At 44.3% G+C, this 26133-nt stretch overlaps 1 protein-coding gene across 3 annotated transcripts in view; it reads left to right on the top strand.

The window, feature by feature from the left end:
* The window catches only part of EFL1 (elongation factor like GTPase 1), a 160894-nt gene that overhangs the window by 105634 nt on the left and 29127 nt on the right, over positions 1 to 26133 (top strand). For all 3 annotated transcript variants that reach the window (XM_075006629.1, XM_075006628.1, XM_075006627.1), the window contains 3 exons: positions 7069 to 7200; positions 13184 to 13331; positions 20998 to 22010. In XM_075006629.1, the coding sequence (XP_074862730.1) occupies positions 7069 to 7200; positions 13184 to 13331; positions 20998 to 22010 (1293 nt within the window). The remainder of the gene's footprint in view (positions 1 to 7068; positions 7201 to 13183; positions 13332 to 20997; positions 22011 to 26133) is intronic.

Consider the following 26133-nt stretch of genomic DNA (forward strand, 5'->3'; position numbering starts at 1 on the left):
TTGGGAGTTGGCTCTTGTAATTGCTTCATGATGTAATGTAGCATGCAAAGCTATAAACCTCTTTCAGACTGGGATTTTGATGTAAACACTGACAGGTTTTGACTGCGTTGCCAGATGTCAATAGAATACACTTACACTCTGTGCCTCGTGAGTTTTATACCTGATTTTTTTTTATATACCCTTGTGAATCAACAAAGAGGATAGATTTGATATGGAACAACAGATTTGGTAACTTGATTCCTCTGGTTTACATCATGCTGTGGGGAAAAAAACCAGCTCACTTCCCTGTGCGTCATTAAGCAAACCCTTGATTTAACAGGCTAACAGAGCGGGAAGGTACCTGCGAAACCTGAAAGTCTGTTAAATCCGAGGGTTTACTTTCACTGTAGCACCCACCCAACCCTGCCAGGCTCTCCCATCCCCAGTCCCCCCACGCGCCACAAAAAAAAAAAACACCACGCAAAAAAACCACGCCAGCAATTCACTGGAGCCACTGCTGCTGGAGCCAGAGCTGCCACTGCTTGGAGCCCTGCTGCAGCTGGAGACAATGACGACAGTTGAAATACTGCTGTGGCTTGGAGTGCTGCCGCAGCTGGAGGTACCCTGCTGCCACGATTGAAGGCAGCCCATCGCAGGTTGGAGCACCGCTGTGGCTGAAGGTATTCTGCCGCAGCAGCAGCTGGAGACTCTGTTGCAGCCTTGAGGAGCCGCCACTGCTGCTGGAGCCACCATGTACTTCTCTGTCCAGGGGTGGGGCACATACATGAGTGCTGACACATCCCAACCCTGGTTAGAGGAGTGCATGGTGGGCTCTGGTGGTGGTGGCGGCAGTTCAGGATGTGGTGGAAGGTTCAGCCATGGTGGACTACGATGGCTGAAAGCGAGGACCCTCCAGCCGCAGCAGCAGCTCCAGCAGCTCAGGTAAGTTGCCTTACTTTTTTGGTGGGTGGGAGGTGGGATTTAGGGTTTTACAGACCTCAGCAGACTTTGGGAACAACGGGGGGCTTGCAGACATCCATTGTTCCCAGGGTCTGCAAAATCGAGGGGTTACTGAATTTCTTTATCAACCAAAGAGGCTCAGAATAAACTGACCATCTGTTGACTCAGTATCTGGTGATGATGAAGATGCAATATTTGTTTTTTTTTTCAGATATCATGATACTTGAACAAAGAGATGAAGTGTATGCAGGTCATAGCCATGCTCCCTCATTAGCTGATAGCCCACAGCTAGTTTTTTCTTCTCCTGGTAGTGCACATTCACACATGCCTCAGTGCACATAAAAAAATGTATTCCACACGTGGATGGAAAATAAATGCACATGGATGGAAAAGAGTAGAGGGAATATTAGATAATCAGATGCAGGGTGTGTTTATGAAGAAATTTTTCCTTTATCGCATCTGCTGTTCTATTTTTAAAGTTTTGGATATTTTATTACTACCAGTTAATCGGAGACAGGTTGTCCCCACATAGTGACCTTTCTAGTTAGTGTATCCAGTTGAGCAAAAAATGAAATCTTCTGAGCTGTAGCAATAGCTTAATGGTGTAAATGTTGACTCTGTGAAAGGTTGTTTTTTAATGGATGCAGTAGCCCCCTTGTGCAGGCCTTTGAGGTAATGTGTGGGTGAAAACCAACCTGTTCTGGGCTTGTCCTCATGTCTATCAGACCAATTAAACATATATGTCTGTACGTGTGTTGTGACTCAAGAAAAGTATTGCTGGGATCATGCTTCATTGCTGGTCTGCTCTAAAGAGAAGCATGTGCTCATCCTACTCAATCAAATTCAGTATGCTTATACTTGCTTAAAATTTAGAACTTCAAGAGATTTGCTCTGAAATCCTTAGTTATTACGGGTAGGTGCATGATTAATGTACACTGTGCTTCCTTCAGAGATGTTTCTAATTTAAAAACATGAGCATTTGTTGTCATTGAGAGAAAACACATAAAACCATTTTTATTTAGCTATATAACCTTTATTTGTCTTTTCTGCTTTTAAACTTAAGTCAAATTGTCACTGTTACAGCTATAACCAGTGAGTTGTAGACAATATCTCAATATGCCAAGGGTTTTGCTTGATAATTTGAAGGCAGTAGGCATGAAGCAGTTATACTGTACCTGGACTGCTTGTTAATTTGTGCTCCTGGCAATCAAGACTAAATATGTAAAATGGTTGTTATACCAGTGCTATGTTATTCATTTGCATCTTCTGTAGTTTTACTGTTTCTTTTCTTTTATCACAATGGCTATGTCTACACTAGGAGAAAACTTCAAAATAGCCATGCTAATGGCCAAATCGGAGAATACTAATAAGGCACTGAAATGAATATTCCTCTGCAGGAAGCTGAGGGAACGTGCAGGCTGCAGCCTGCACACGCGGCCAGCCTGCACCACCCTCAGCCCCACACAGCTGCGATGGCTGGCCGGCAGCCCCCCCAGTGCCCCCAGGGGACCCCCCCAAGGGGAGCCAGGGCAGCCAGGCTGGCAAGCAGCAGCGGGGCCCCTTCTGGACGGAGGCCGAGCTGCGGGACCTGCTGGGGCTCTGGAGCGAGGAGGAGGTGCTCCAGGTAATGGGGAGCAAGAGGCGGAACGCGGATGCGTTCGCTTGGCTGGCTGACGGCCTGGCTGCCCGGGGTAACCCTGCCCACACTCCTGACCACGTCAGAAGTAAGGTCAAGGAGCTGCGGCAGGGTTACTCCCGGGCCCGGGAAGCGGCCAGCCGATCTGGGGCCGCACCCGTCACTTGCCCCTTTTACAGGGAGCTCAGGGACATCCTGGGCTCCCGGCACACCTCCTCCCCTCCGGCCACCCTTGACACCTCGGCCAACGAGCCGCAGCAGGCCCTGCAGACGGAGTCCGCCCCGGAGGCAAGCCCCGCACCCCGGGGGCCCCCCCCCGGAGGCCACCCCTGGGACATCGCGGCAGGAGGAGGAGGAGGAGGAGGAGGAGGGGGGCTCCTCCTCCGCAGAATCTGGGCTGCAGATCCTCCTCCTGCCATCCCGGAGCAGCAGCAGGGCCTCCGCCCCCCAGGGATCTCCAGACCGTGGGAGCGGACCGACAGGTAGGTACCCCCCTCTGGTGGACACCCCTGGGCTTGAGGGGTGGGGGTAAGAGATATGTGTCCAGGGCCCCCCACATGCTCACATGGCCATGGCCCCAAGGACACCAGGGCCATGGCCCTCACAGCACTGCATCCATCAGCCCCTGCCCGCCCCCACCCCGCATGACAGTGCCATGCCCCATCTCCGGGCCAGGGGGGAGCGGAAACTCGAGGGGCCCCTGGGAGGAGGGGGTGGGACACCCTGCAGCAGCAGCATGTGATGGAGTGGGGGGAGTGCCAAAGGGAGACTCAGGCTACATATGAGCAACAAGAGCCGAATAGCTCCCAGGGGCAAAGGAGGATCCTGGGGCTACAGCTGGCAGGTGACACCTCTGCCCTGAACAAACAGGAGGGAGGAGCCGAGCTGGCTTGGAATTGGGGGGCGAGGGCGGGGCCCACAAGTAGAGGCTAGGGGAAGGGAGAGCTGGAAGGCGGCCAGCTTGAGGAGGGGGAAAGCTGCATCCCCGAGGGGCACCCCTTGGGGTCTTCTTCCCAGGATGGGTTGGAAGGACTGTCTCTTCCGACAGCTGGTGCTGTCACTCCTGGCAGAAACTGGGCATCTGTGGCCTAAGAAACCTCTCCTGCTGTCAGACCCTGCGGGGTGAAGTGAGAGTCGCTCCCACCAGGGGACGGGGTGCAGGGCAGGGGGACCCCTGAACCCCATCCATCACAGCAGCATCTCCCGGGGACGGGGATGGGGAACCTGCAGCACAGGGCTGGGGGGACAAAGGCCACGGCTCAGGGCCCACACTAACGCCTCTCTCCATTCTTCTTCCTCCCCTCCTCTCCTGTGTCCTGCACCTGCACCATCAGAAGGACCGGAAGAGAGCACCGGCGAGGCGTCAGTCATCCCGGAGAACCCTGCGGGACCATCGCTCCAGGGCAGCCCCTTGGCCGAGGACCGACCGGCCCCATGGCGGGCTAGACGGCGGACCCCGCGCCACCAACCGCCGACGGCGATGGACCCCCAGCTGCTGGCCATCCACCGTTGGCAGGTGGAGGTCGCGGAGCAGCACCTCCAGCTGCAGGAGCGGGCGCTGGCCTGGCGCCAGGAGGCATGGGGGGCCTACATGGAGACATTTAACCGCTTGGTGGACTACCTGGCCCCCATGCCGCGCCGGCCGCAACATTGCCCGCCCTGCCTGCTCCTGCAGCCCCACCACCAGCTGGTCCGCCCGTTGCCGTCCCGTCCGCCGTCGCCCCGCCACCCACCGGCGAGGGCCGGAGCGCCGAGGGACCCCTGGAGCCACCTGACACTCGCCGGCCACCGTACCTTCCAGTCCAGCCCGCTCCCACCCAGCCACGGACCAAGCTGCGACCGTGGCAGGGCTCCCGGCCGCCAACGCCCGGTGCCGGGCTATAGGGGTGAGGGGCCCGGGACGTGGCACCCCCCCCTTGTATATAGTTGGACCCTGTTGTTTTCGGCCCCCAGTTTGCCCCGTCTCCCCCATGTAAATAGTTCTCCCCTTTATCCTCCCTGGTTTTCTTTTTATTATTGCGGACAGTTGTTTCTTTGTATTGTTTTATTTTTGTGCATATTGCTTTTGTTCAATGTTTGTACATAGTTTTTGGTTTGTGGTTCAAATATTTATTTACAGTTAAAAAAAAAAGGTTCGGAAAGAAAAAAAAAAAGTTTACGTTCAGCCACAAGTGCGTGCTGTCATTTGTCCAGGACAAGTGGGAGGCGGGTGCGGTGGGGTGCTCCATGGTGTAGGCGTTGGGGCAGGAGTGTGGGGGAGGAAGGGGCGGGCAGTAGGGGGCCTGGGCAGAGTTCACCCCGCGGCCTGTTCATCAAAGTGGGCCCGCAGGGCCTCCCGGACCTGGGTCCCCTCGGGGTCCACCTGCCGACTGGGGGCAGCAGGTGGCTGGACATGTGCCCTGCCGGCCTCCGCAGCCCAGCCCTGGAAAAAGGTCTCCCCCTTGCTCTTGACCAAATTGTGCAGGGCGCAGCAGGCACCCACAATCTGGGGGATGTTGTTGGGGCCTGCATTCAGGCGGGTCAGGAGACATCTCCAGCGTCCCTTCAGGCGGCCAAATGAGCGCTCCACCACCTGGCGCGCGTGGTTCAGGCGCTCGTTGAAGCGCTCCTGGCTAGCAGAGAGATGGCCCGTGTAGGGGTGCATGAGCCACGGCCGGAGGGGGTAGGCCGCATTTGCGATGACGCAGAAGGGCATGGTGGTGTCCCCCAGAGGGATCTCCCGCTGGGGGATGTAGGTCCCCGCCTCCAGCCGGCGGCACAGGCCCAAGTTCCGGAAAACCCGGGCGTCGTGGGTGCTGCCAGGCCAGCCCACATAAATGTCCTGGAAACGTCCCCGGCTGTCCACCAAGGCCTGGAGGACGACAGAATGGTAGCCCTTTCGATTCAGGTATCGTCCTCCACTGTGATGCGGGGTGCGGATGGGGATGTGAGTCCCATCCAGAGCCCCGAAGCAGTTGGGGAAGCCCAGGGTGGCAAAGGCCGCGATGGTGGCATCTGGGTCCCCCAGCCTCACGAGCCTGTGCAGGAGCATGGCGTTGATGGCACGCACAACCTGCAGAGAAAGCACATGGGACAGCACCAATGAGGGGTGAGCAGGGTGTGCATGGCCCTGCCCTGGCCCCCTGCCCTGCCCTCCCCCCGTGGGTTCGCTTACCTCCATGAAGACAGCCCTGACGGTGGCCTTGCCGACACCAAACTGCTGGGCCACGGATCGGTAGCTGTCTGGAGTGGCCAGCTTCCAGACAGCAATGCCGACCCGTTTCTGCACTGTGAGGGCACGCCGCATGGCCGTGTCCTGGTGCCTGAGTGCGGGGGTGAGCCACTGGCACAGCTCCAGAAATGTCTGCCGGCTCATCCTGAAGTTCCTGAGCCAGCGGTCGTTGTCCCACTCCCCAAGCACCAGCCGCTCCCACCGGTCGGTGCTGGTGGGGTAGCTTCACAGCCGCCGGCGTGTGAGGCGGGGTGGGGGGGGGGGGCGGGCTGCTGCAGGGGTAGGGGTTGAGCCCTGCTGCCCTGGGGACATCTCCTCCTCTGGGGCAAGGAGGTGCTCAGCTGCCTCCCGCATGGCACGGAGCAGGGCAAGCCCTGCTCCTGCCGGGAGGGCTGGGTGGACCTCTAGCTGCTGCTGCTGCTGCTGCTGCTGGGGGTCCATGACTGTGTCGCCCAGGGTCTGTGTGCCTATGGCTCCTCAGACCGCGTGCTGTGCAGGCTGAGCGTGTCTGGGAGGGACCCTTTAAGGGAGCGGCTTGCTGTTGCCCCGGAAGCGCTAGTCCGCCCGGTGACCCTGTCTGCAGCTGTGCCTGGCATCCCTATTTCGATGTGTGCTACTTGGGCGTGTAGACGTTCCCTTGCTGCGCCTATTTCGATGTTGGGCTGTGCAACGTCGAAGTTGAACATCGACGTTGCCGGCCCTGGAGGACGTATAGACGCTATTCATAGAAATAGCCTATTTCGATGTCGCCACATCAAAATAGGCTACTTTGATGTAGGCTTCACGTGTAGACGTAGCCTTGCAGGGTCATTTCAAAAAGGACCCCCCATGTAGCCGAACCACGTGTGAGCAAAACTCGGCTCTTTTGAAGTACTGTGGTCAGCAGCATGCTAATGAGGCGCTGAATATTCATTTGAGCACCTCATTAGTATTCTCCAATTCGGCCATTAGCATGGCCATTTCAAAGTTTTGGCCAAGTGTAGACATGGCCTAAATGTTGCGCAAATTCCATACATCCTCTCCAACAGGCTTCGGTGTTTTAGCCTGAGATGTTGTGACACAGTTTCAAGTTACTTTAAATATTTCATTCTGCAAAACCAAACCATCACAGAATAACTTTATATTGAAGGATAAAAATGGCGTATTAGAGGGAAAAGTTCTCATCCTTTTTCTAGCAAGTATCACTATGTTTAAAAACCTACCTTTCTTACTCTGTATCTAATATTTATTATGTTAACTTTTTCCTTTTTATTTATGCAAGCTTCTGGTTTTGTACTTATAGGAATAGGAGGTTTGCAAGAGTTCATACTGAAGTCAGCAACTTTATCAACTTCACCAGCCTGCCCACCATTTACACCTCTGAACTTTGAAGCCACCCCTATTGTGCGAGTTGCTGTTGAACCAAAGCATCCAAGTAAGAGTTCAGTTGTTCTGCGTCATAAGTGAAATTTATTTTAAAGGATTGCTTTGTAAGTAAAGTTTTGCAATGGTGGACTTTGAGGCCGAATCCTAGAAGAGGCATTGATATTGAGATACATTTCTGGAAATGGCTGTAATAAATGATTAAAAAAAGCAATCATATGCTTGTATTACCTGTGCATACATATTGCCAGAAGCTTTCTTGGAAGGGAAGACCTTCTCTCTATCTCTAAGGTACTTCTGAACAGTAGAGTCTCTATCAAACTGCAATTATTGTACATTTGAGGAGAAAATAACTTTTTACAAGGCTTTTCATTCCATTAACTACTCATCTACATAAATATCAGAGGGTTAGCCGTGATAGTCTTTATCTGTAAAAACAACAAGAAGTTCTGCGGCATCTTACAGACTAACAAAATTTTTCGAGCATAAGCTTTCATGGGTAAAAGCCCACTTCATCAGATGCATTGGAGTGGAGATTCCAGAGGCAGGTGTAATTATACAGGCTCATGAAAAGAAAGGAGTATTAATCAAGAGGAAGGCCAGAGCTGACAAAGTCATTTTGGTCAAGAAAAGCAGATTTAAAAGTAGCCATCCTGCAACAAAAAAAACTTCAAAAACAAACTCCAAAGAGAAGGCGCAGAGCTACAGTTTATTTGCAAATTTGACACCATCAATCAAAGATTGAACAAAGACAGGGAATGGCTGGCCAACTACAAAAGCAGTTTCTCCTCTTTTGGTGTTCACACCTCCACATCAGCTGCTGGAAGAGGGCCACATCCTCCCTGACTGAATAGGTCTCATCAACTTTGGCCTTCTTCTTGATGGGTACTCCCTTCTTTTCATGAGCCTGTATAATTAGACCTGTCTCTGGAATCTCCACTCTAATGCATCTGATGATGTGGGCCTTTGCCCACAAAAGCTTATGTTCCAATAAATCTGTTAGTCTGTAAGGTGCTACAGGACTTCTTGTTGTCATCTGTGTAAGTTTTTAGAGGATTGCTCATAATCATGACATGTTATGACTAACAGTTTTTTTAAAACAGCATTAAAACTGTGAGACACTGGGCTTGTCTTTTTAAAATATCCCTTTTAGTCACAATTATAGTATATTCAAAAAGCTTTATCAACACTACAGTGATCTGTCGATAGAAGTTACTGTTGGAAGAGATCTTCCAGAAAAACTTCAGTTGACAGATCATATCCATACACAAATGTGGATCAAAAGAGCAATCCACCCTGTCAACAGAGTTGCCAGACTGTCTAGCTGCTCTCTTGTCAGAACAGACAACCAGAAGCTCAGCAAACAGGGCTGCCTGGTGAACTGGAAGCCTTGGCTATCAACAGAGGGCCTCCCAGGGCACCTGCATGGCTTTTTTATCTACAGAAATTGTTGACAAAGGTATTATTCCTCATTGTGGAGAGGCAGAAAGCTGTTGGTGGAAGTGCCGAGTTTTGTCAACAGGCTGTCAACAAAACACATTTTGTATGTAGACACTCTGAGTTTTGTCAACCAAAACCCTTTAGTGTAGATGTAGACAAAAAGGAATATTCATCAAATTCCTCTAGTTTCTATGGAATTAGAACAAAAATCTTTTCAGAAGTCTGTTGTATGCCTTTTAAATTAAATTTACACTTGTTACTGGAAATCCAAATCAAGCACTTTGATAATAGGATAAATGTAACTACTAATGCATTAAAAATTTTGATTATCAAGCTAAAGTTAAGCTAAAAGACTTCAAACAAATGTACCCCAAAATAAATGAAGGGATAAAAGGCGGGGTGGTGGGGCGTGGAGAATGATACCTAAAGAATTAAAATCCAACTAAAACCCTTACAGTTCATGAGCTTCAACCTGTGTTTACATATTGAAAATACAGTGCACAGAACAAGACAAATGTACTTTACTTCTATAGCTTCATGCACTCATCAAAATTAATGGACTGTGGAGAACTTTAGAACTTAAGAAGAATTTGTTATTTATTTTATTAATGTGGGATGAGACATGTTTCTTACTGCAGGGGAGAAAAGTTTTGCAGAGAAGTGCTGTGCCAAAAAGATTAAGGCTATGTCTACACTTACATTCCTCTTTCAAAAGAGGAATGCAAATAAGGGAAATCAAAAATGCAAATGAGGCACTGATTTACATATCTTGTGCTTCATTCAGTTAGGAACAAAAAAGAGCCATGTCTACATTGCTTTTTTCCTATGGAAAGAATGTCTTCTGAACAGAGATTATGCAAATGAAGTGCAAGGTATGTAAATCAGTGCCTCATTTGCCTTCCTCTTCCGAAAGAGGAATGCAAGTGTCGATATAGCGTTAATCTTTTTAGCAGAGCACTTTTCTGCAAAACTTTTCTCCACTGCAGTAAGAAATGTGTCCCACCCCACATTAACAAAATGAATAGAAACAAATTCGAAAGTTCTCCACATTCCATTAATTTTGATGAGTGCATTATAGTTGTGTGAGGTCCTCACGACCTCATGAATGCACAGCAGAGACTGTCAGGTGGTAAAACAGAGTGAAAGGATGCTGGAAGCTCCTATACAAAGCAGTTTCTAATGGAACATTTTCACAGTCTCGAGCTGCCCCATGCTCTGTCCATGTTCCCACAGTGCCTAGCAACAGATGATGTCCCGGTGTTGATGGGGGAGCTAGAGATATAGAGACAAACTGTCAACAAAAGGAACGCGTGTAAACAGTCTTGGGTGACTTTTGTATGTCAACATTATTTTCCTCAACAAAACTGAGAAGGATCAGAGTTAAATACAAGATTGAACAAATAGTTCAGTATATATGGTTAGCACATATTCTAAGGGCCCATACACTGTGAAACAGCCAGTTAATGCCTCTGCAGTCATCGGAAAAAAGGGCATTAGTGGTGATTGATCCGCATATCTCAGGCCCTCTGATGGGAGAGGGAAGGGAGCAAAGAGGGCAGTTGCCCTAGGATCTGGCTATTCAGAAGGGTCCTAGGCTCCTGGCTAGTGCTGCTATCTCAGCAGCAGTGGAGGCCAAAGCCTGGGGCCCTTTAAATTGCTGTCAGCGCACCATGCAGAGCACTCCTGGTAGCTCTGAGATGGGGGGCATGCATGCTTCAGGGGGTGCTAAGGGCTGACTCCTCCCAGCCCCGACCCCTTCTGCCCAAGGCCCCACCCCTTTTACGTGCACGAAGCTAACCTTCCCCTCAACTTGCCCATGGCCCCAGCAATTGTCTTGGCCTTCCTGGCAGATCTCATGCCTCCTGCAGTTGTTCAAATATTTTTGGAAATGTTCTGGATTGAAACTTTAGATCCACTGAATTTAGGGATAGGTCTAGAGTAGTTAATCCATATACACTAACACATTAAGACTTTATCTTGTTTAAAGCTCTTACCTAATTGAAAACATTAAGTAAATGTGATTGTGGCACTGTAAAGTGGTTTTGATAGGAAGACGTTTGGATTAATTTCAGTAACGCAATCTAGTAGTTACCACTCAGATGCCTTTAGAAAGAAGTTTCCTTTCAATCTGCTCTGAAAAAGCATCTGTTTTTAATTTGTAGAAAATTAATGTTAATAAGAAATATAAGTATTGGTAGCAGTCCCTGTAAATGTTTGCACTGGGTGCATGTCCTGCACATTGTCAGAATCTTCAAGTACAATTTCCATCAACTCTCAAAACAAGCCCACCTGCAAAGCTGTTCCTGAGGACTTGCTGCAGAAGACGACAGTTGAACAAAAACATGCACTCATAAGCCATATGGTCTGAAGAAACTCCCCCTCCATTTTTCCCATTTTTGCTTATTGTCTTGTACATTTGTGAGTTTAGCATAAATGAGCAAAGTCATATATTTATTTTAATAGTCTCTGGGAGCAAACAACAAACTGTGTAAAACTCTTCCTTGGAATATGAGCATTTGATCCTAGAAAGTCAATGTGTATTCTCTGCCTTGTGTGTCAAGTGAGAAAAGGAATTAAAGCTTTCAAATTATATTATTTACATTATGAAAATCTGACACACATGAAATACTGATTTTAAAAAGTTCTCCACACAACTGCAACATAAACCTACCATATCTCACTCATCTGGGCTACGTCTACACTAGAAGCATCTGTCAACAGTGATGTCTGTCGAAAGAGTTGTGTCAACAGGGTGCCTCTACACGCAAAAACAGACCAGCAGAGCAATCCGCTCTGTCAACAGAGAGCAGCCAGACTACCATGCTCTCTGTCAACAGAATGGCTGACTGGAAGCTCTGCAAACAGGGCTTCCCAGTGAACCAGAAGCCCGCTCTGTTGACAAAAGTGTGGTGTAGACACTTCTGTCAACAGAGTGTTGTTCTTCAAATTTTCGAAGGATAACACTGTCGAGACAAATGCAGAGTTCTCTTGAGTCTGTCAACAGAACACTTTATGTGTGTAGACACTCCCGGAGATATGTCTACAGAAGGCCCCGTCTGTTGTCAAAACTCTCTCTAGTGTAGACATCGCCCTGGAGAGTTGCTCCCTAATTTTTCCATTAATTTTAAGACTGTTCTGTTCTTGAAGCATCTTCCTCTTTGTAAATATGTTATGTATTTCATACGCAATAAAGAAAAGCTCATAGTTTAGGGAGTTTTCCCTTTTTTGATTATCACTGCATGGTAGCTCTCAGTTTTCCCATTTATTTATTTAAATCTATTCTGTGCTTCATTCAGTACCCTTTCAGTAGTACTTTGGAAATATTTCTGTTTGGATATTAGTGATGATGATACTCCTACTACTACTACTACACCCTTGGACTCCAAGTAGAGCAGAAGTCATCTATAAGTCTCTTCCACTTCACTCTTGTCTTGGGACAAAACTTCTAGCTGACTTTGAGTCAGCTGAGTTCTTTGCAGCTAGAACTTCTAACTTGAAGCTGATGATTGTAGAATTTTATTTATACCTGTTGAGTACTTTTCATCTCATCATACAGGTTTGCAAGTGGCCCTTTGCAAATCATTTTTGAGTATATGTGCAGTAGGTGTAAAAATGGTTTACTAAAAGCTAATTTAAACAAATACCACAGACCTCCGAATTGTGTGAGAGTTGTGCTCCTGCATGCCCTCGTATAAATTAAATTTCACGCAAGTTGGGGCAAGCCAGGAACCAGGCTGCCTCTGCGTTCCTGGCTCCCCTGGGCTTGCAGGAGTCAGGAAACTGACCAGTGCACCAGCCCTGGCCAGTTTCCTTGCTCCCAGAGTGGAGCTGGGGAAAGCTGAGGAGAAGCTGTGCAGCTGCTGCTGTCTGTCTGCCCAGTTGGAGGAGCTGGGGGCTGAAGCGGGGAGCTGGGGAAGGGTTGCAACTTGCGCTTAACTCGTGCATATTGAGAGTTTACTGTAGTGGTGGTTACTTTATTTTGAAAAGTAAAAATTTGCCTATTTAGCATTGTATATTCTGTTGACATTCAGTACAACTAAGGGGCCAGAGCCTGAGATTCTTGATCAGTTTTCATTTAATTCAGAGACAGTGATATGTTAGGCCCTCAGGACTGAGTTCAGAGTATTGAAGTGTTGCTACTCATGGCTTTGTAGTAATCAATTTTTTTTATTTTAACAGATATTGGTTTTTATTTTTAAGGGTTTTTCTATTTTTATGTAAATTTTCACAGGCGCATGAATTTATAGGTGGGTCAGACTATAATCTTTTAATGACAGCAAATGTTGAGTTTAAATGTTAAAGCTTTAAAATAATTAAAACACACTGTCAACATATACAAAGTAAATATCCTTAAACTAAAAGTTTTCAAGCAGTGTTTTTCTTATTTTTTCTATTTGTAAATTTTTCATTTGATTTGAATGCATACAAAGAAATCAAGCTCCCAGCATTTACTGATTTAAAAAAATCTAATCTTCTCATAATCCTGATTATGTATGTAGTGTGCTGGCACAATCTTAAAAAGTATCCTGTATCTGATACAAATGCTTTTTCTGCAGTAGTAATTTATTAATAGTGTTTTATTTCTATCTTCCCAGGTGAAATGCCTCAGCTGGTCAGAGGAATGAAGCTTTTAAACCAAGCTGATCCATGTGTCCAAGTTTTAATCCAAGAGACAGGAGAGCATGTGTTAGTTACAGCAGGAGAAGTCCATCTCCAGCGTTGCTTGGATGACTTGAAAGAAAGGTTAGAAGGGGAAAAAAGAAATATTTCGAGTTCAGGGCCTTAGTATGGTATTTCTCAGCCAGTTAACTGTGATTTATTTTTCTGGGGAGGTTGTAGCCTTCTCAGTCAAGCCTTTTGCACTACTGTTGGATCATAACTATAAATTTTAATAGCTATAAAATTGTTTGCTGCTGAAAATGCCACTGACTTCCTGCTCATGCATGGCTTAAACACCTTTTTGGCAGGTTATCTCGCTATAGAAGTCATAAATTGCAATAGTTTCTTAGTTTTATTTAGAATTGTAGCATACATTCTCTACTGAAAAACAAATTGTTAGGAAAATGGTGAGGTTTCACAGTTCAGTTCCCTAAAGTCAAGACAAAACAAAGCTGGGGATGCAAATATACCCTTAACTCTGCTCCCTTGTTCATGAGTGCGTTTTAAATTATTGTAACTTGGGCCGTTTCTCATATACAGTATTTCACAGAACTTTCTCCAGTCTTAGATATGTATCTTTAGAATCTTATAATATTTTCTTATTTCTTCATCTGCTTCTTTACTCTAATTCTCTATTCTTGCCTGTTTTACATTAATTGACTTTTTCTATTGTAAGTTCTGTTCTCTCTGTTGTCAACTCAGAGGGACAAGGATGGACAGGATTGTTGGATTCACTTCAACACAGAAACAGTTAGGGATAATGTACTTTATTAAGCTTCACTATGTCAAATTACTACATGTTCACAAAGTACACATTAGCAAGCAAAGAGCAGAACAGGACAACGTATTCAACCGGATAAGAGGCGCTTTGGAATGTTTATGTCCCTTTCTGCCATGCGGAGTCCCAGTCCCAAAGTGCCTCACATCAGGGCCATGGCAGATGTGTCTCCAGGAGTCCGGGGCACCTCTGAGGCTGGAAGTCCCCAGTGGAACTCAGCCAGGGGTGGAGTTTCCCAAGTTTTTATTGGTTTGCTGTTTACTGGGTGTGTGCACTCTGGCTCAATGCCACTTTTAGCGTTCTCATGAGGCTGAAGCCAAGACTGCCCTGTGTGCTGATTCCCAACTCAGATGCAGGTGTCAGCACTGATATATCTATCTGGTGTTTGTTTGCACAGTTTAAGCCTGTAATGGGCTGTAACGCAGGGATGGGAACTTTCCTGTACTACAGGAATGGAAGTTTCCACTCTTGCTGTCTGAGGCCTGCAGGCTGCTCTTTAAGGCTGGTGTGTTACATGAGATCTGTGTCTACTCTTATGATATGTGTAGTGTACATACATAGCACAGATCCCCTACCATGGGTATAAAACCAGTGTAGAAGGCTGCTCAGGGAAATAGAGTAAAGGCATGCCAGAACTTTAGGATATAAGCCCTACATGGCTCTCTGCATGCCCACTCCCTGCTTCCACATCTGTGCTGCTAGTTACAGCAGCGTAGCATCCCGTTGTCTGAGTCTTTTCCCACCGCAGGGAAAAGTTCCAGCAGCAACATGATAGGGCCTTTGCCTGCTGCAGTAAAAGACTCAGGCCATGGAGAGATGGGATGAGCTGAGAGAAGGCAGCAGGAAAAGTCTCCAGCAGTTTCCTGCAGCCAGAACTGTTTCCCACTCTCTCCTCCTGCGTTTTCACTGCTGCCAGTGGCTGCGTACTGCAGTGTGGACACAGCCTTTTTTTCCATTGGGACATGTATCTACACATCGCTATATGCCACTGCCAGTGCATACAAGGCCTAAGGTGTGTTTTGTTGATAATGTGTCAGCACCCACATACTTACTCTTCCTTTTCTTTTAAACCAGCCACACGATCTGCCTTAGGATGCAGCTCATGAAGTGAGTCTGTGTTACTCTATTCTGATTCCTATTAAAGCCCATTTCCATTCAACTTTTATAGAAGTTGGATGGCCCATAGTTGTAAAATTAGGTAATAGATACAAATTTTTACTGTTACTCTCTATTATATAGCTTGAATTGTATGTTAAATGTAAGTATGATTCAATATGCACTTTTCACATCACCCAAAGGGGCCTTCAATGAGGACTGTTAATGGTCTAGATTTCAACATTCTGAACAGCCAAAATAGCTAGGGATAGAAAAGTTGTATGCATTTTTTTATGATGGGGAAAGGTTTTACTTATTCCTGTGTTAAACATGACTCTTCTACTGAAGGATATGTGGAGTATGAAGAAGAAGAAAATAAACTTTTGAGAAGAAAGAAAGCCTGGAAGAACTTTAACTAGAAATATATAAAATTTTTATGAATGATTGACTAAAAAAAGTCAGCATAGAAACATTCATGCAACCTTCAATGTAGCAGGAAGGTAATTCCCATTATTATTAATGGCTACGGTGCTAATAAAAAACGTATAGACAGTAACACTAAAGAAAAATAATCCCTCTTTGTTTTGGATTTTCTTTGTGTTAATTTCTCTTTCTTATTACATAATCAAAATTAATATGCAGAGCAGATGGAAAATAAGCTTTAGGGTGAAAGTTTCAGCATCAAAACAATTTAATACCTTTAACTCTTTCCACTCATTTTATTCTTTCTAATATTTCGGAGCCTTATAGCTATAAGCCCTTAGTCTAGCAGTCAGTTACGTGCAAGTGTTTTACTTTTTTATACACGATTTGGTAGACTTAAGTTAATATTTCCAAACTGATTTTCTATTTCACAGCATATTTAATTTGTAAAACAGAGATTTTTCCAACCTCAAGGTGCTGATGTGAAGTTTAAAGATTTAAATTATAAAGTTGTAAAATATAAGAGTTACAGTACTTTCCCTTTCTACCGCATCACGCAGGTATGTTGAAAGGAGCAAAAATTATCTTGACTGGTTTCTGCTACAGTTTTGCAGTAAAGGTTATACCTCTCAAATCCGGTACGCTCTCGTCTGGCAATATCTGTCGTCCGCCATGACCACAGATATAGCCAGACAAGAGACTAGCCAACAGGTGCAAGAGACCCAGTAGGGCTGGTAGCCAGAGCCTCTGCCTCCCTTGCAACTGTGGGATGGGAGGCTGCTGCAGGTCTGGGAACCAGAGTTCCTGAGCAGCAGTGGGGGCAGGGATGCTGCCACAGGTCTGGGAACCAGAGCCCTTAGGCTAGAGTTGAGTCCCCAACTGCCCCACAGCAGTGGGGGTCAGGAGACTGCTTCAGGGACAGGAGTTGGAGGCCCCACCTGCCCAATGGCAGTGGGGGCTGAAAAGCTGCTGTGGGCCTGAGCTGGAGATCCTCCTTGCCCCGCTGCAGCTAGGGGAGCCTGAGCACCTGCTTATACTGCAGTAGCAGGGATGGGATGCTGCTATGGGGCCGGAAATTGGAGCCCTCCAGCAGTGCAAGTCTGGGAGCTGAAGCTGCCGCATGCCCTGCAGCACTGGGAGCTGGATCCCCCACCTGCCCAGGGGAATGGTGGGGATAGGGGCTGGCTGAAGACCTTTGACAGCCCCTGGGAGTGTGGACTGGGGCCAGAACCCTGCACTTTGCCTTACCAAGCAAATTCTTTTGTTTGGGACCAGTCAGGTCCTGAGCATGCCAGATAAGGGAGGTGTGCCCTGTATCTTCCTTTTCTAGGATATCTTGTCTGTTTTTAATCTATGTTATTCTAGCTCTGGAAACAATTTCCTCAAGAAAATCGCTACTGTACAACTAGGAGAATTTAGGATAAGTCCCATTAATCTTAAGTGATACTCCTGAGTACTTGTGTATGTTTTGAAAATGGGTGTTAGGGTCCTAAATCATTTAGTCACTTTTAAAACCTTAGTCTAGGTATCGATTGCAAAAACTGTGGATCTAAAAGGAAATTGACCTATGTGTATTGGAACACACAGAAAAGAGGGTAGGAGGTTTGGACATTGAAGGAAGTTCTGAATGACTGAGTCTAATAAAACAGAATCTTCTTCAAGGATGCTGTAATTCAACAGTATTAGTCAGTTTTTTCAAATCTGGAAAACAAAATTAGGAACCCAGATAAAAAGAGTACTAATTTTCAGAGATGCTGAGCTCTCATGGAGACCCGTAAGAGGTCTGCATGTTTGAAAACCAAGCCACTTACGTAAAAGTGCTAAAATATATATTCAGGAGCCTAATTTTTTGAAATCCAAGGTTTTTTCTTTTTCTATTGTTCCCTTTTTTTCTTTTTATTATACACTTTTATTTTCTTTCCTGTTTAGCTGAATTTAAATGGTTACTCTGATGGCTTTGAAATTTGATGTACCTGTAAAGCACCAGTGTAAGTGGATTCTGAGCACTGTTGGCCATTTCCCTGTTGGAGGCAGTTTATATAGAGTACTGGGAGAGCTTTCTCTCTGCACTCCTGTGCTGCCACATTTTCACTTTAAAGCACTGCTGTGGCTCTGCTCTAATTTTAGGAGTGTAGACAAAGCCAGAGACTGAGGAAAAATAATTAAACTTTTGAATTCTTTCTGGGAGAGGAATGAAGATTGAATTTGATAAAATTGAATTCATGTCATAGTGTAGACATAGTCTTAGATGATGGAGGAGAGGACTCCAGGGGAGTGGGATTTGGGATAGGGTGAGGATAGAAAGATAAATGGGGAGCTTGAGGGGAGGGCACAGTAAGAGCGTCAGGTGAGGGAGACTTGGGACCCTCTGCTCTGCTACTGCACGCTAACTCTCTGCAACTTGTTTTTCATTAAACCTAAATCAGGAATTCTTTCTACCCTTCTAATGAACCTATATAAACCTCCTACATATTTGAGGGTGATGTTTAGCTGTGTGCTCTCAATCCTTACTAGGGGAATATAAAAATTGTCCCCTCTCCTGTGATAGCATTTGCCTCATGCCACCGCATCCAGTGTTTTCTAGGCTTGGAATATGTTCAAGTGACTTAACCAAAGGCATTATCACCTTGTAGGGGCAATAGGGGTGCAGTCCTTAGACTGCAGCTAAAAATACTGAATTTAGTTGTGATTGTCTCAGTGATGCTATGCTGCATTTCAGGGTCAACTGGAGCAGCCATTCTGCCACTTTCTATTCATGCTCAGATGCGAAGCAAACTCAAACACAATCCTCATCAGAGTTTTTTTTCCCTAAGAGATCCTCACTGTGTGGAGTTCTTAGTTTTGGCAACAATCTGTTTCGAAGTACATTCCAGTGTGAAGAGCTGCACCATACATAAAAGCTCAGAACAAGACCTAATTTAAAAAATATTAACAAACCACCATTGCTGGTTAAATGGAAACAGAGCCAATATTCATTAACGATAATTCTCTCTGTCCTCAAAGCCTGGATATGTTTAAGCTTGGATATGCTTGTGATGGGGTTCAGGGGTCCCCCTGCACTGCACCCCGTCCGCTGGCAGGAGAGACTCTCACTCAGCAGGTACAACAGCAGGTTTATTAGGCAACAGATGTCCAGTTTCTCACAGAAGCAACAGCATAGCAGCCAGAGACAGTCCTTCCAACCTGTCCTGGGGAGAAGACCCCGAGGGGTGCCCCTCTGGGGTGTAGCTTCCCCCTCCTCAGGCTGGCTGCCTTCCAGCTCTCCCTTTTCCTAGCCTCTAACTGCCACCCCCGATTCAAACCCCTCTCAGCTCCTCCCTGCTCTTTGTTCAGGCAGAGGTGTTACCTGCCAGTTGTAGCCCCAGGGTCATCCTTAGCCACTGGGAGCTGCTGCTTGCCTCAGACATCCAGCCTGACTCACACATGCACTCCCCCCACTCCATCACAATGCTTAAGCTGTATCAGAGTCCCCAAATTCATATAATCCACAGATAATAAAATGGAGGAGTCAGCTGTCACTCAAGGTGGTCAAAATGATAATATAACTTCAATGCTTCTCTCTTGGTATGACTTCTATAGGTCAGAGCTTCACCTTAACTTTCAATATGATTATTGGGTACTGGTCATTAGGGGATTATGACTGGATGCAGAGATTTGGTGGATCTGGGAGTTTGGTGTAGAATTTTTTTTTTGTTTGTTTGTTTGTTTTTTCCTGGTCAGTGAACTAGAATCAAGGCTTAGAAAAGTTTTTACTGGTCCTGAAAGCATTAATACTAATCCCACCAAAGTGCATTTATGCCCAGGCAAATTGTGACCCATTGCTCCTTTTAAATCTTGCATATCATCTAATACGTTATTCTTTTGTTATCTTGTTTAATATTAAGTACATAGTATTTCTTAATAGTTTCATAAAATTGTAATAATTGAATTGTAATTTCATGTCTAAGAAAATTGCAAGTGTCAGTTTGAGTCACAGGATGCTTCTGACATGATGGGCATTTTTTGTTTGTACCTTCTAAAAGTGCTACAAACATCCAAGATTGAAAAGAGGTGAAGGTCTTCCGACAGAATATTCACTTCAAGAAAATTAAATAAGGGTGGCTACATCTAAAAGAAATGCCTTATTGTTTTGGTGGTGAGCAATATAGTGGCACTTCAGTAATCATGCTTATAAATGCCTTATGGACATGTTTGATATTGCTGTAATTTCTTTACCTCAAACTAGTTGTGTCCTGCTGTGCCATTCTATGTTCTGTTTATCTTTTGTTTCCAAAAGCATTTTTGAGCTGTATGTAGCACATCTCATCAATTCATAAGTCCTTTTCAGACCATACCTTCAATCTCTTTCCCTAAAATAATTACTTGTATAAAGATTGCTCAGATGCTGAGTAGCAGAGAACAGAAACAGTGTAATGGGCAGATGGAAGCTGAGCTGTTGCATTCAGATGATTTCTTTCTTTGTTTTGATACCTGTTTGAAAAAAGTCAATTAATATTATCGATAGATTTTAATTATGAAGTATGAATCAACACCCTGATCCACTATATCCCTGCCCTTGGTAGTCTGTTTTTCTATGTCCTGATGAAGGCCATGATCAAAAGCTTGCCTTTTTTTCAGGTAGTCTGATAAAGGGTTTCACCAACACCTTGGTGGTATTTTTATTGTATTTTGATTCTTAGAATCCTCTTTAACAACCTTTCACTTTTTAAACGTTTAGATTCCTATTTTATGACACATGGGAATAGGTGATTGGCATTCTGGCTGTGTTATGGTTTCGTATTTTTTCTGTGGTTTGTCAGTTTTATTTTAATTATTTCATATTGTTACATTTTGTGTTTTGTCTGACAATTGTGTATAGTGTCATCTTATCCAGGAAGGACTCTTAAAATAATTTATTTGCTTTCTGATGTTTTCCATGTAGAACTACTGTATAATATGTTTTTTTTCACTTGAGATGTATTATTAGTTCAGGGATTTTTGGATACCAAACAAATAAGCATAGAAGAGATTACTGACTTTCAGCATCAGAACAGTGCTTTAGGCAATATGCTTTGGACTAGATTATGATCTCGTTTATGGGTCTGTGAGAAGGGTGCATGGCTAAGAAGCCTTATATTTCCTAATCGTAGTCCTTACATGCAGGCAGCAAAGCTAATTAGTACAATGGTAATCACCTCCCAAAATGGCACAGGGACATAGCCTCCCACCTCTCCAAAAGAGCTAATTAAGCTTTCCCGATACTGTGCTCTTTCAAAAGGTATCACGGTGGCCATGCTTTCTTTCTGCAGCACAGTGCCTACAGACACTCCCATTGAGGATGTGCTTTTACACTAACTCTGCTGTAGCCAGAGGCAATCTTTTCCCCCACCCTTTAGTTTATTAATGGATACATGCTTTACAGTGTCAAGCATTATTTTAAGAAGCTTGTTTACTAATATTTTTACAATTTTATAGGTTTGCAAAGATACAAATTAGTGTATCAGAACCAATTATCCCATTCAGGGAGACAATAACAAGACCCCCAAAAGTTGACATGGTGAATGAGGAAATAGGAAAACAGCAGAAGGTTGCGGTCATACACCAGGCTAAAGAAGACCAGAATAAAATCCCTGAAGGAGTTCAGGTTGATTGTGATGGCCTCATAACAATGTCTACACCAAATAAATATGCCATTCTCAGTGTAAGAGCCATGCCACTTCCAGAAGAAGTCACTCAACTCCTTGAACAAAACAGTGATTTAATTCGTACTATGGAGCAGTTCAATTCATCTTTGAATGAGGATAAAAAAACACATGAAATTAATCAGAAGACTCTTGATAAGATCCTGGAGTTTAAACAAAAATTAGAGCAAAATCTTCAAGGAAGAAAGTGGAGAAATGCAGTTGATCAGATATGGTCATTTGGCCCAAGAAAATGTGGGCCTAATATTTTGTTAAATAAATTTGAAGGCTACAAAAAATCTGTATGGCAGTGCCTTGATAAGACTATTAGAGACATGAACAAACATCGAGATTTTGACAACAGCATAATAAGTGGATTTCAGTTGGCTACACTTTCAGGTCCGATGTGTGAAGAACCTCTCATGGGTGTCTGCTTTATAATGGAAAAATGGGACATGAGTAAAGCAGAAGAACACATGTCAGTTCACAGGCAGGATTCAGAGGAACTGGATGGTACAGAACAGACAAAAAATGAAGACAAAATCAGTTCTCTATCAAGTAATTATACCACTGAATCATCCAGCGAAAATAAAGACCTTGAAGGTGGTGGTCAAGGTAGTCCAACTTCATCTGAGAAATCAAGTAAACGTAGGGGAGAAGCTTTGCTTGCAGATTGTTATGGCCCTTTCTCTGGACAACTGATTGCCACAATGAAGGAAGCTTGTCGTTATGCATTACAAGTGAAACCGCAGAGACTTATGGCAGCCATGTACACATGTGAAATAATGGCCACTTCAGAAGTTCTAGGTAAGAAAGACTGTGTAATCTGTATAAATAATTTCATTGCTAAATGTTAAATCGCTTAGTGTTATGCATTAGTCTTCATCAGAAAGTTTAGCTTATTAAATGTTTTACCAATAATATTTTATAATTGCCCAGTTGATGGCTACCATGAATCTCTGATTCTCTAATAGTGATATCATACTGAAAAATAACAAAGGATCTTTATGCATTTGCATCAAATAGAAATAGGGCTATAATATGCTTCTGGAGACAAGAAGTAAAAGCATTCATTATCTGACAAGAATTAAATTGCACCTTTAATAGACACACAGGTATTAAAATACTGTTTCACAGCTTAAACATTTATGATTTTGTGGTATCCAAGAGGCATTGAGCCCTGTATGTAAAGCCAAAATCATACTTCAGAGGATTTGAAAGGAAATCTGTCCTCGTTGTTAAAGCAGGAGCAAACTCTTGGTTGTATGTCCCAGGTCCCCATTGATTTAAGAAGTTAAAACAGTCTGTGGTATATTCAGGTATGATAACAGGAAAATAGGATAAAAGGGGAATCCTAAGCCTTTCTTAACATCCAGGCAGTACGGGTTGAACCTCTCTTATCTGGCACCCTCAGGACATGACCAGTGCCAGATGAGAGAATTTGCTGGACAATGAGAGGTCAATATTTTCTAGCACATTACCAACTCTTCCACTGCTTACTGGGCTCTTAGAAGACATTTAAGGGCAAATTACAGCTCAATGACAGTCTGGAACACTGAGAGCCAGGACTGGTGTCTGAAAACAAACTTCACAGGACTACAGAAAACTTAGCCACACCCATAAGTGGTCATCCAGCTAACTAAAATCATGCCAGATTACCAAGTTTGCTGGATGAGAGTGTTTGGGTTTAGAGAGGTTCAATCTGTAGTTTTCTCTACTTAAATTAACCTTCATTTTTCCCCCTAGCCTCTGTTTTTCATTTTGTAAAACCACGTTGCCAAACCTGTGTAATATATATTACCTTACTACTTATACTTCAACTCATTTATAGTCTACTTTCACCACTATTTGTCACTTCTGATTTTGAGCCAGAGATTTCCGTGGACGTAGCGTACGCTTACTTATGCAATGAATTTGGCCCAGTAAATTAAGGCTATATTTAAACTAACTTTCCGTTGCCCCCAAAGCCACGAATGTATTTATTTTGACTTAGTACAAACTACTGCTCACAACTTTATCCCACACATGGCACTTTATAATAGAGCTACAGTTGTAAATAGATATAGGTTGGTAGCAGTTACAAAAAACAAGAAACTCATTTCCTCAACAAAGCGTGAGATTGAGTAGTTACTGAAGAGAGATGTTTTGGATTTAGGTAGTACTTTGTAAATGTTTCATCCTTTTGTGTGGTGCAAGAGGCTGTATGAGATCCAGAAGCCTGGAATAGGTCTCATGCACACAACAAGCTTGACATAAAAGTGTTTCTCTCTATAAGAAAGTATATGAAATATCACTTTCATTTCTAATAAAGTAATTTAACAGACCTTACATCAAATCAAGGGATACTTACCAACATAAACAGGTAACTTTAGCATCCATCTTCCTCTGCTAAAGTACCCTGTACAACAGAACCAGTATAGGCCTGTTGGATGCTGAGATGCATCCACCTGCCCAGTAGTGCACCCTGCTCTGTGCAAGCTCCTTCTGCATTTGAAGGCAGCATGTGGTGAGAGTGGGGAATTGGTGACTGCTGGTGATTTAGATCTTCCTGTCATTCACTCTATGGCATCCTCCACTTCGTTCCTGACCACCTTCTGCTAGTGTTTCTCCTCAGTGTCCATTTTATCTATGTTAGCTGAGTGCTAGATTATGGAAATTGGCCAAAATGAGCTGAAATGGCTAATAATGCGATTAAGAAAAATGGGAAAGTTGGAGAAAAGAGTGGGTGAGTTTTAAAATTGAGATAAAACTATTCCTGACATATGTAAGAGCAATTTTATATTTTTTGTGTAGTCCTGGATGTTTTGTGTATATTACTGATTACTGCTTCTGCAACCTTTCAAAACCTACTTTTTCTCTGACTACTTTAGATTTTAAGTAAATACACCAATTCTGAAATTATAAATTCAATGTTATTTATTACTACTTCAAGCTTTGTTTTCACTGCCAAAAAGCTGGGTTTTTTACAGTGTGATAACTCATATACATTAGCTATTTCACTCTAAAATCCAACTGCAGACAAGGTGTAGCCAGATTTTACATAATGTGTCTAGGCTAGGTCAAACCCGAATGGGTAATATTGCATTGACCTAGCTGAGGCACAGTGTGGTTAAAGCTAGTTACACCATGTTTCCACAAGGATTTTACACCCATTAGCTATTTTGCTGTAAAAGCCTGCTGTTTTTGACAGGGAAGCCATTATAAAAATGGGGAGAAGGGGCAAAAAATATGTTGTAAGTTTACATACCTTATTGAATGGCACTTCATTTTGAATTGGATACCTGGATCCCACAAACACCTTCAAGCTTTTCTGCAAGCACCTGCTCCTTTCTGGTACCTTGTAGTGTATATTCAATATCTGATTCTGCTGGGTCGTTCACTACAAAACTCCTTCTATATTCACCCCCTCCTTTATTTTTGTTTTTTTTTTTGGTGGTGTTTTTTTCTTTTTAACAGTTCTTTCTTTGAAAAACTGCAAATACATTATGAACCTTCTGAGCATCGTATGCTCAGTGTTTATGTAACTGGTGCTTCCTGTTGACATTGCTCCCTTTCAGTTGTACGGCTTCTTTCCTCATTCATTACTAATGGACTAATGCTCCCCACCTGTGGAGAATTCAGAGGCCATCCAGTGTTTTGCTGGTGACCCCAGATCAGGACTAAGCTTTGCCTTTCTGCTCAGACCATCAGATTTTCTGCCTCAGGCAGTCAAGTTTGTAGCTCAGTTTCTCTTCACCATTTTGCTGTAAGATGTATTTTTATTCATTTTCACACAGTTGCAACTTGGAATCTCCCTCTTCCCTTGGAGAGGGTAAGTAGGTGTGATGATTTTAGCCACCTGGATCTGCTGGACGACTTCTCTGTTCCCATTCAGGCATGGCATAGTTGTCCTGCAAATACCTGTCTTAAATCTAAAAAAACCATATTTCTTATGTGAGGAAGCATTACGGTGAGTGAGTTATGCCCACAGTGGGTCACTGACCTCTGAATGCTGTTGTGATGCAGATATTATTATAATCCCAAAGTTCTGTAGTGATTTCAGCTACAGTAGAGTTTCTGCAGACAATCTGCTTGACTCCTACAGCGAAGCACCTTAGAAACATGGATATCAGCCATACCAACAATTGGTAGACAAGTGCATTGGATCCTTCTTTTGAGTATCAGTTGCCAAATTTAATCACAGTGACAAATTAGGCAAGCCTATGGCTGTCCTTTCCAGTCACCTTCATCTCCAAAAGGCCAATTTTGCAGTTAGCTGCCATAGCTATGCAAGAATCACCCTGTTTCTCTCATGAGGAAATGGTTATTTATATAATTTCAATTCAAGTTTGCTGGGGAAAACTTCTCTTATTTTGTTCTGACCTTTGGAAAGTTGTGTTCCTAGAATTCTAAAGATATCTCAAGCATATGGATTACATATGCCAGTTGTACCCTCTACCTTTCATTGCATCCAAATTGCCAATGCCTTTGGGTCTCAAGTTTGCTCCAGGCAAGATGTCAAAATCCTGCAGCAGTTGGTGTGCTCTGCATCTGGAAAAACATTCACAGAAGTCCAGAGAGAGAGAGTGAGGGGAAAAGTGTGTGAGCCTCGTCTGAGAAAGATTTGCACAGTGTTTCCATTCCTCTCTAGAGGCATCCTTTGGCAGGAAGCTGCTACTGGATTGGTTCCCAAATAACTCCTTAGTTTCTAAAGCACTTGCTTATATGGGGCGAACTTCCATTCCTGTCTGTTTTTCTACTATAAGCATTAAACTCTGCTTATCCTTCCCCTCCTTACTTCTGGGATCCACTTCTCACTACTTCCTATCAGGAATGAATTAGGAGAGATGATGTGCAACAAAATGAGAATTTCTTACCTGATCATTTTCTTTTTAGCAGCTGCTCTCCAAATTCGGTGACCAGAATATAAATTGAAGTTTTCATCAAAAGG

This window comes from Carettochelys insculpta, chromosome 12 (assembly GCF_033958435.1).
Source record: "Carettochelys insculpta isolate YL-2023 chromosome 12, ASM3395843v1, whole genome shotgun sequence".
Taxonomy (NCBI): domain Eukaryota; kingdom Metazoa; phylum Chordata; order Testudines; family Carettochelyidae; genus Carettochelys; species Carettochelys insculpta.